We start from the raw sequence: 9,513 nt of genomic DNA on the forward strand, positions 1-9,513 counted from the left end.
AGTAAAAGTAAAAAAAAAAGTATTATAAATAATTTAAAAAAACACTTGATCTCTTTAAGACAAGTTTAGCAGGAAAATGTCTCTTTTGTTAAACTGCCCATAAGAGACAAATCTCTCTTTAGTAAAGCATTGAATTTTGCTTAAGGTATAATTGTAATCTGAACAGTAAAAAGAACAACATTTACTGTATTCGAGGCGCACACAAATATTATTTTTTTTGATAATCCCAAAAGAAAAATGTAATGAAAACTATAACATGACAAGAGAAAACAAAATATCCATTAATTAGTCCTTGCATACAGACGGGAGGAAGAGATTTGGTTTTCTGATACATTGCGTGATCTTTATTTGGAGAGCAGCAACATAAATATTCTTCATGAATACAAAATAAAATAAGTGTGCTTTTAAAAAAAAAAAAATTTTTTAAAAAGTGGACCCAAAGTCAGGCGTAGAAGAATAGAGTCGATTCACTTTCAGTTCACACGTGACAATGAAGACACAATTAAAGTTTAGTTCATCTTTAAATAAAAGTCTTACCTACATTATGAAAGTGTTATTTACGCCGGTGCTCGTTATAAAAAAAAAAAGCACTTCCAACTGAGCCCGGCAAAAACAGCTAAAGATTAAAAAAAAAAAAAAAAGATAAATATAGTTTCTTTTTATTTTAATACTCTTTATAATTTCGTATCACATTAAAGAATATTGCTCTTCCCTGCATTGTCTGTGTGAACAATGGCCTATTGTCTGAAGTTAAGTATATAACGTAGCATTATTTTGATGTTTGCATAATAATAATAATAATAATAATAATGTCCATTTTACATTTACTTGCATTTGTTATACCACCAGTTCCAGATTGGTCACTTAATACAGCAAACATCCTTTAAAATTTTTTTTTTAAAAAGTACTTTTTTCCACTCAAGAAATGTGCAAAAAGCTAAAAATCAATCTGCGTCTCCGCGGCTTCGGTCCACGAAGTGGAGGTTCAGCGGTCGGTCCGGTATCAGGACCGTGCGGTTGATGCTTTTCAACTCGCCCATAGCGGGGTCTGGTTTGATCTCAAACTGCCTGACGATCTGGAGGAAAGAAGAAGAAGAAGAAGAAAAAAAGATGTAATCTTTAATTATTAAGACCCGACTGAATGTTGCCATAACACACCGGCCTTTTATGTTGGATTGATTACACAGAAACTACTTTCAACTTTAAAAAGCTGCACTAATCAATATAAATTTTTTTCCTCTCAGCACTTTCGGGATAAAAATTGGAGTTAAATGTGTCGGGTTGCCAGAAACAAGCTAATAAAATGCTGCGCGTCTTTTAGGCAATTATTTGCTCACATTGTCCTTAACAACCTTTAAGTTATGGGTGCATGTCACTGTGGTCAGCTGGCCCCAAAAATACTCTAATAATAAAATAGTCTGGTGTATGATGTTCACATAAATTGGCAATTTCAACATTTGGAACTAGTCTTATTCATAGACTAAACTATTCAGAGTAATGCAGTAGCTATTTTTTTAAAAATACATAAAATCACACCAAAATACACTTGTCTTATCATTTGTAGCCTGATTCCAAACATTAAAAAAAAGGCCCTAAAAATCTGCTTCTGACGTCAACTTATTACTTGAAGGATGGGATGACATGAATACACCATTCTGCCAAAATTCATTTGTCTTGATGAAGAAGTTTCTTAAAAGTTGCGCTCTTAATAAATAAATAAAATAAATACATAATAGACCTTAAAGCATTTTGCAATTCAAGTGGACCTAGAAAGAAACTGCACTTCTGCGTCTCCTATTGGCTCAAAAAGAGTATTGCAGCGCTTGATGGCACGAAGCTTTACATCCCAACCACCTGCATGACGCAGACGCTGCGAGGAGGCGCTCGCCACTCGTTAACGTACCGCGACCAGAACCAGGTGCATCTCCATCTCAGCAATGCGGCGGCCGACGCAGCTTCTCACGCCGAAGCCAAAGGGGATGGAGGCGAAGGGGTGTGGCCTCTCGCGGCCGTCACGGAGCCATCGCTCCGGCTTGAACGTGAACGGTTCTGGGAACGTGTCCTCGTCGTGGGTGATGGCGTAGTGACAGAACATGAAAGGGGTCTGGGGGGGGGGGGGGGGGGGGGGGACAGGCAAGAGATAAAAAAACCGGACGGGGACAAAAGTGCATGCAAAACCAGCACAAGACAGAAAGCAGACGCACTTTTTTTGCAAACTGATATCCACCAATGGTAACGTTCTTTTCTGCAATGATCCTTGCGTTCATGGGAACCACCGGGTACATCCTGAGGAACGAGAACAGATGGTGTCATTTGGTTGAGACTGTTTTTTTTTCGTAGTAGGCGCTGTGCCCGGTTCTCACTCACCTCAGGGCCTCTTTGACAACGGCCCTCAAATACTGCATCCGGGTGACCTCGGCAGCGGAGGGGGCCCGGTCCGCCGGCGCCAACGCGGACACTTCTCCGTGAAGTCTTTCCTGGGTTTCGGGGTACTTGGACAGCAGGTGCAAAGTCCACGTGAGGGTGTTGGAGGTCTTCAAGTCCACAGGTGCAGAAGAGGGCAAAAGGTGGCATATGAGTGGCGGTCACGCTTACAAGTTGACATTTTATGAGGATGATGCATTTTCCAGAATGTAATTTGGGATAATCCAGGAATAGCATCAGATGGATTCACCTTATTCTCTAGCTTTCACCCTTTAAAATCGAACTCTTGGTATTGGAAATAGAAAAATACCTACACAAAATTAGATTTCTATTAATACAGCACAGTAAAAAAACAATGTACTTGGTGAGAGTTTGGTCATTACTGAGGCAGGACAAACAGTTTTATTTTTTTCAGTCATGTTTTTTTTCCCTCTCACTCATTTGTGAAGGAGATCCGAGGAAAAATGGGTTAAAACGATCGGAAGCAGCTCTTCGGTTCTAAAAAAAAAAAGGTTTGGGCGTCACTCACCGTGTCCATGCCAGCCAACAGAAGCTCGGTGATGCTGCCGTACACGTCCTTCATGCTCATCTGAGTGTTGGAGAGGAGGTACGTGAGGTATTCGCCCTCCACGTCGTGGTTGTTGTCCACGCGCTGCTGAATGACCTCCAGCTTCTTGTCAATCAACGCTTTAGCTAAAAAAAAAAAAAGTGTTGCATTTGAGTTATTCTAAAAAAAGATTTAAAATGTATTGATTTAAAAAGAGAGCAGGGTGGTTGTAACATATCGGGGTGGGTCAAACGCACAAAGACAGGAGGTGAAACCAGACATGACACACGAGGAGACTGAATCAAAATGAAAACACAGGGCCATGAAACGTTAAGTACTTTGACGGTTTGGGAAATATGCTTATTTAATTGATACAGACGTACACTAAATATGAAGAGACAGGTGTTGGCCTGTTCTGTGCCGGCCGGGCTTAATGTCATGTAATTAATTGACAGCAGAAAAACGCCTCAGCAAACGATACCGTTCAAAAGTTTGGAGTCACTTGTTATATTGATGTTTTTCCTTCAGTGGCCATTTTAGACATTACATGCATTTGAAGGTTTTGGCCTTAAAAGAAGAGGAATAATTGAATGATTCAAAACGTCCATTTTGGGGAGACAGTGGCCCACTCAATGGAGACTTGGCAACCGTAGAGGGCATTGCCCGAGGTGCCGTTGAGCAAGCCAAACTGGTACAGCAATAGATTTCTTCTATTTCCTATTGCTCAGAGGGATCTTTGTCCTTTCAAACCCTTCATATAAAAAAACAACAACATGACACCAGAGGGTGGAGCGAAGTCCAACCAAACACTGAATAAAAGGAATATGTATGCTTGTATGAATCACGATGCAATACAATGTATGAATCGAGAGATTTGGGCAGCTCACTGGCTGTTGAACCCTTTTCCCAGCTTGAATAAACGGAAAGACAACTTTGATTCCTTCGAAGACTCAGTTTGTTGCAATTGAATATTTGAACCACAACTCTCCACCTGATCAAACATAGAAATCTTCCACCACACATGTCAATCACAAGGTAGCCACGCCCCCAAAGCACACTCCGCTTAATGCTCCATTTGACGAACATAATTTACTAAATTACATTACATTACATGTCATTTAGCTGACGCTTTTATCCAAAGCGACTTACAATAAGTGCATTAAACCATGAGTCCAAACTCAGAACAACAAGAATCAAGCAAGTACAATTTCTTCAATAAAGTTAAACTACAAAGTACTATCCGTAAGTGCCATTTAAGTGCTACTAAAGTGCTATCGGAAAGGGACATTTAAGTGCTACTACGGCATTTAAGTGCTACCTATTCAAGGTATAGTCGAAAGAGATGTGTTTTTAGTTTGCGCCGGAAGATGTAGAGACTTTCTGCTGTCATGATGTCAATGGGGAGCTCGTTCCACCAATGAGGAGCCAGCACAGCAAACAGTCGTGATTTAGCTCGAAGTGAAGGAGCTACAAGCAGATTGGCAGAAGCCGAGCGAAGTGAACGGGCTGGGGTGTACGGTTTGACCATGTCCTGGATGTAGACCGGACCCGATCTGTTCGCAGCACGGTACGCAAGTACCAATGTTTTGAAGCGGATGCGGGCGGCCACCGGTAACCAGTGAAGGTCGCGGAGGAGCGGAGTAGTGTGGGTAAATTTCGGTCGGTTGAAGACCAGTCGAGCAGCTGCATTCTGGATGAGCTGTAGAGGTCGAATGGCATTAGCAGGTAGACCTGCCAAGAGGGAGTTGCAATAGTCCAGCCGTGAGATGACCAGAGCCTGGACCAGAACCTGTGCCGCCTTCTGAGTGAGAAGGGGTCGTATTCTCCTGATGTTGTACAGCATGTACCTACAGGAGCGTGTTATTGCGGCAATGTTGGCAGTCAGGGAGAGTTGACTGTCGAGCGTCACTCCGAGGTTCCTGGCAGTCGGAGTCGGAACCAGCACTGAGTTGTTGAAGTTAATAGTTAGGTTGTGGGTGGGAGAGCCTTTTCCTGGAAGGAGGAGAAGTTCAGTCTTGTCCGGGTTAATTTTCAGGTGGTGTGCGGACATCCACTGAGAGATGTCAGTCAGACAGGCAGAGATTCGTGCTGCTACCCGTGTTTCAGATTGGGGAAACGAGAGGATCAGTTGGGTGTCGTCAGCATAGCTGTGGTAGGTGAAGCCATGCGAGCGAATGACAGAGCCGAGGGAGTTGGTGTACAGAGAGAAGAGAAGAGGACCAAGGACTGAGCCCTGAGGGACCCCAGTAGTCAGAGGACAAGGCTCAGACACAGATCCTCTCCAGGTTACCCGGTAAGTGCGGTCGGTGAGGTAGGATGAGAAGAGTGAGAGCGCGGTGCCTGAGATACCCAGGTCCTGGAGGGAGGACAAGAGGATCTGGTGGTTCACTGTGTCAAAGGCAGCGGAAAGGTCTAGAAGGATAAGGACAGAGGAGAGAGAGGCTGCTCTAGCAGTGTGAAGCTGCTCAGAGACAGCAAGGAGGGCAGTCTCTGTTGAGTGGCCTGTCTTGAATCCAGACTGGTGGGGGTCTAGAAGGTTGTTACTGTGAAGAAAGGAGGAGACTTGGTTAAAGATAGCTCGCTCTAGAGTTTTGGAGAGGAAGGGAAGGAGAGAGACAGGTCTGTAGTTGTTGACTTCAGATGGGTCAAGAGTGGGTTTCTTCAGGAGAGGGTTGACTCTTGCCTCCTTCAGAGAGTTGGGGAAACAGCCGGTTGAGAGGGAGGTGTTAATGAGATGGGTGAGAAAGGGAAGAAGGTCCGGAGCAATGGACTGGAGAAGGTGAGAAGGGATGGGGTCAAGGGGGCAGGTGGTTGGGCGGGCAGAGGTTACCAAGGTAAGAACTTGATTGGGAGACAGGGGGATAAAAGAGGAAAACAAGGGGGAAGAAGGTGAAGTTACTGGAGGTGTAGTTGAGGAAGATGGATTAGTAAATGAAGAGCGTATGTCGTCTATCTTTTTTGTAAAGTAGTCAACAAAGTGGCTTGGTAGAAGGGTGGAGGGAGGGGGGGGAAACAGGGGGGTCAAGGAGGTTGGAAAAAATTGAGAAGAGCTTTTTAGGGTTAGATAAAGAGGATTCGATTCTGGATTGATAGAACAAACTTTTGGCTGCAGTGATGGACGCAGAGAAGGAGGAGAGAAGAGATTGATAGGCGAGCAGGTCACTGGCGAGTTTGGATTTTCGCCATTTCCTTTCCGCTGCTCGCATTGTGGCTCTCTCGGCGCGCACCGGTTCGGACAGCCACGGAGCCGGAGAGGACTTGCGGACCTTTCGAGTCGTAAGAGGACAGAGAGAATCAAGAGAGGACGACAGCGTAGAGAGAAGAGTGTCAGTGGCGAAGTTAGGCTGCATAAGTGCGAAGGAATCGGTTGAGGGGAGGGCTGACAGAACAGAGGAGGCCAGAGAGGAGGGTGAGAGGGTGCGGATGTTGCGACGGACAGGTGCAGAGTCCGTTGTGGGAGGGTTGTCAGTTCCCCTAAATGAATATTGCGCTGTATTGAAGACGTGACACTAGTGTTTGATACTGTTAACATGTTACTGAGGTAAATAAAGTGAGAAGTAGAGTCATTCTCTCGAAGACCTCTAAACAATCCGACTTCTCTATACAACCAGAGGCGTCGCCCCCTGCTAGACATTAGAAAGAATGCACGTTTAAAAAAAAAGGGCATTTCAGCATTGGCTTCACTTTTCTGACCCGGAGGATGTCCGTTACAAACCGTTGAACGGTATCGCGCATTTCCCAAAACGCGTGAAGGAGAATTGATCCATAATATTTGAGAAAATCAACTCACCAAAGCTGAAGATCCCCTCCCAGCCTGCAATGTAGCGCCCCCAGTAAGGCAGCAGGCCGCGGCTCCACTTGGGCGTCACAAACACAGCCATGTTGTTCTCGAACATCTGCGCTATGGAGCTGATCAAGTCGGCGGTACTCGCAGGGATTTCCTTCTCCAGACACCCGACCCTCGTCTCAAACAGTATGGCGGCAATACCTGAGGTTAAGATTCAGGAGAAGACATCATCAGAGAACCCGTCTGACACACACACACACACACACACACACACACACACACACACACACACACGGACACACACGGACACACACACGGACACACGGACGGACACACACACACGGACACACACGGACACACACACGGACGGACACACACGGACGGACACACAGACACACACGGACACACACACGGACGGACACACACGGACGGACACACAGACACACGGACACACACACACACACGGACACACACGGACACGGACACACGGACACACACACACGGACACACACGGACACGAGATTTTAAGTGAACATGCACGAGTTGTCTACACACCCTCTAGCGAGAAGTGATAGAGCTCGTTGGCCACATTAGTCACCAAATCTCCCGTCGGGCTACACCGACGCAGGAAGCGGATCCTCTTGATGAAGGCGGCGACCACGTCGTCGATGACGCCGTGATACTGCGCGGAGTCTTTCGGATGCAGCATGCGCTTATTCAGCACCGCCCTCAGGTTGCGCCACTTCTCCCCCTCCCTAGGGGAATAGATGTACATACAGCGTGTACGAAATGCATTGCTTCACTTTAAAAAACAAAACCCGATCAGGCAAAAGACAGGGTCGGCGACGCGGTCTCACTCGGTGAAAGGCCCGTAGCCGAATCCTCTCAAATCGCGATACTCCTTCCACGCCGACATGTCTCCCCGTTGAGGGAACTTCCCGTCGTTCCTCATGACTTCTTCCAGCAGCTTCGGGGTGTTCACGGAAACCGACTGCAGTCCGTCTCTGTATATGGGCCCATATCGCTGCTTCTCATAGATCTGAAGGTAGTGTGAGAAAACCAGGTTTAAAAATGGCGCTCCTAGCGATTGCGGTTATGGAATACAATGAGTTAACAAGTTGGGAGGGTCAAGGAAAATAAATAACTCTGTATGGCTTATGAGATCTAGGAATCCAGAAATCAGGTAACCAATCTACACCCGTCTGCCCCGGGGCGGGCACTGGCATCCTCTCAGTCGAGACTGGCTATTGTCATCTGGGAGGTTACTATGGGAACGAATGGTAATAGAACCAGTCTGACAATTTGGGTGCTGTACTCTCTCTGCAGGACGACCACGCAGACGCTCACAGTGACGTCAATCATCAAGGTTCATTTGCGTACAGACAAAAAAAAAAAAAAAGTTGCAGCCGAGATTCATCAGCAAGATTATTTATGGAACGCACGCAGATTAAAACAACCGTGCATCACTGTGACAGAGCGCGCGCGTGTGTGTGTGTGTGTGTGTGTGTGTGTGTGTGTGTGTGTGTGTGTGTGTGTGTGTGTGTGTGTGTGTGTGTGTGTGTGTGTGTGTGTGTGTGTGTGTGTGTGTGTGTGTGTGTGTGTGTGCCTATCTTACCTGTAGCTCATGCAAACGGTTGTAGAAACCCTGGAACACCATCCTGTAGAGTAGCTCCAGGAAGCTGACGTGCGGGAGGTCGTCCACCGTCCGAGGCTTGTCCTGGCCCGCAGAGGACGGGCCCGCCGCCCCCCTGGAGCAGACCGGGGCCTCGGCGGCGTTCGGGCCCATCGGAGGCCAGCGTCCGTACCGTCGCATCAGGCTCCGGGACAACCGTGATGCAGCCATATTGGAGAGCAGAATGGAAAACACACGCACGGCTCCTGTTACATCCAAGAGCCTAGCGGAGCAGGGAGGGGCCATGGTCTTACACAATGTTTAACCCTCACGGCACAGCTCTCATGGAGCAACCAGGGGCCTCTCCACCCACACAACTGGAGGCAAGGCCGCTCTTAATTGTCAGTGCTTCAGGTGAGTAGGCAAACCAGTCAAGTCTGAGTCACTATCATTAAACTTAATAACTTAATAATCTCTCTTGCGCTCGCTGATTAAAGTGCTGGAAGAAGTTGAGAAGAATGGACGTTGAAGAGAAAGAAAGAAAAAAAGCTGTTGAACTTTTAACTATAAGCGGTTGAAATGAGCAGGGAGACACCGCCATTGCTCCTGAAATCATTCTCAATGCCATTTAACAATTAAAAAAAATACTTCCAGTTCTTGTTCGAGAAGACGGAGAGCCACGTGGACTGCTTTTATTATGTTACCTTTTCTTTTTAGTGTTTTTTTTTAAAAACGTACATTCAACGTCACAAACAACGAGGACGAACACAAACTCACACGACTCGGGCTGCATGGTGTCAGACACGTGCCCAGGTGAGGGACGTCAGACACGTGCCCAGGTGAGGGACTCCATCCACGTGGTGCGCGCGAGCCGCCCCGTTCACCTGAAAGCGGCCGTCCCTTCCATGCTGGGAAACCCCGCAGTCCGCAGGATGAAAGAGGACACGACAGCGCCGACGCAGACCGGGAACCGAGGCCGTTTATAGCGGACCTGGGCCCCCGGAGGTGTGCACTGACTGTGCACGCGTTTTTGTTGGACACGTGATCATTGTGTTTTTTTTTCTCTCTTTGTTCCTGTTACCTGTGGCGACATTATTAAACAAACCAGAATATGATTATGTGTTTTTTTTTTCTTGAATAGTG

General features: G+C 46.5%; 1 protein-coding gene across 2 annotated transcripts; it reads right to left on the reverse strand.

Annotated features, from left to right (window-relative positions):
- Positions 1 to 344: 344 nt before the first annotated feature.
- On the reverse strand, positions 345 to 9,340 carry LOC117750380 (sterol 26-hydroxylase, mitochondrial). Of its 2 annotated transcripts, XM_034561575.1 has the most exons (10): positions 9,148 to 9,340; positions 8,374 to 8,653; positions 7,616 to 7,797; positions 7,314 to 7,513; positions 6,762 to 6,959; positions 2,954 to 3,117; positions 2,368 to 2,534; positions 2,205 to 2,286; positions 1,904 to 2,104; positions 345 to 1,076 (listed from the first exon to the last, which is right to left on the reverse strand). In XM_034561575.1, exons 2-10 carry the CDS (start codon positions 8,599 to 8,601, stop codon positions 945 to 947), a joined length of 1,554 nt encoding a protein of 517 aa, XP_034417466.1. In that variant the 5' UTR covers positions 8,602 to 8,653; positions 9,148 to 9,340; the 3' UTR covers positions 345 to 944. The 2 variants fall into 2 exon arrangements, with proteins under 2 accessions (XP_034417466.1, XP_034417465.1); XM_034561574.1 differs by lacking the exon at positions 9,148 to 9,340 and having other exon boundaries at positions 8,374 to 8,911.
- Between the last annotated feature and the right edge of the window lie 173 nt (positions 9,341 to 9,513).

The sequence above is a fragment of the Cyclopterus lumpus genome, chromosome 21 (genome assembly GCF_009769545.1).
Source record: "Cyclopterus lumpus isolate fCycLum1 chromosome 21, fCycLum1.pri, whole genome shotgun sequence".
Lineage (NCBI taxonomy): Eukaryota > Metazoa > Chordata > Actinopteri > Perciformes > Cyclopteridae > Cyclopterus > Cyclopterus lumpus.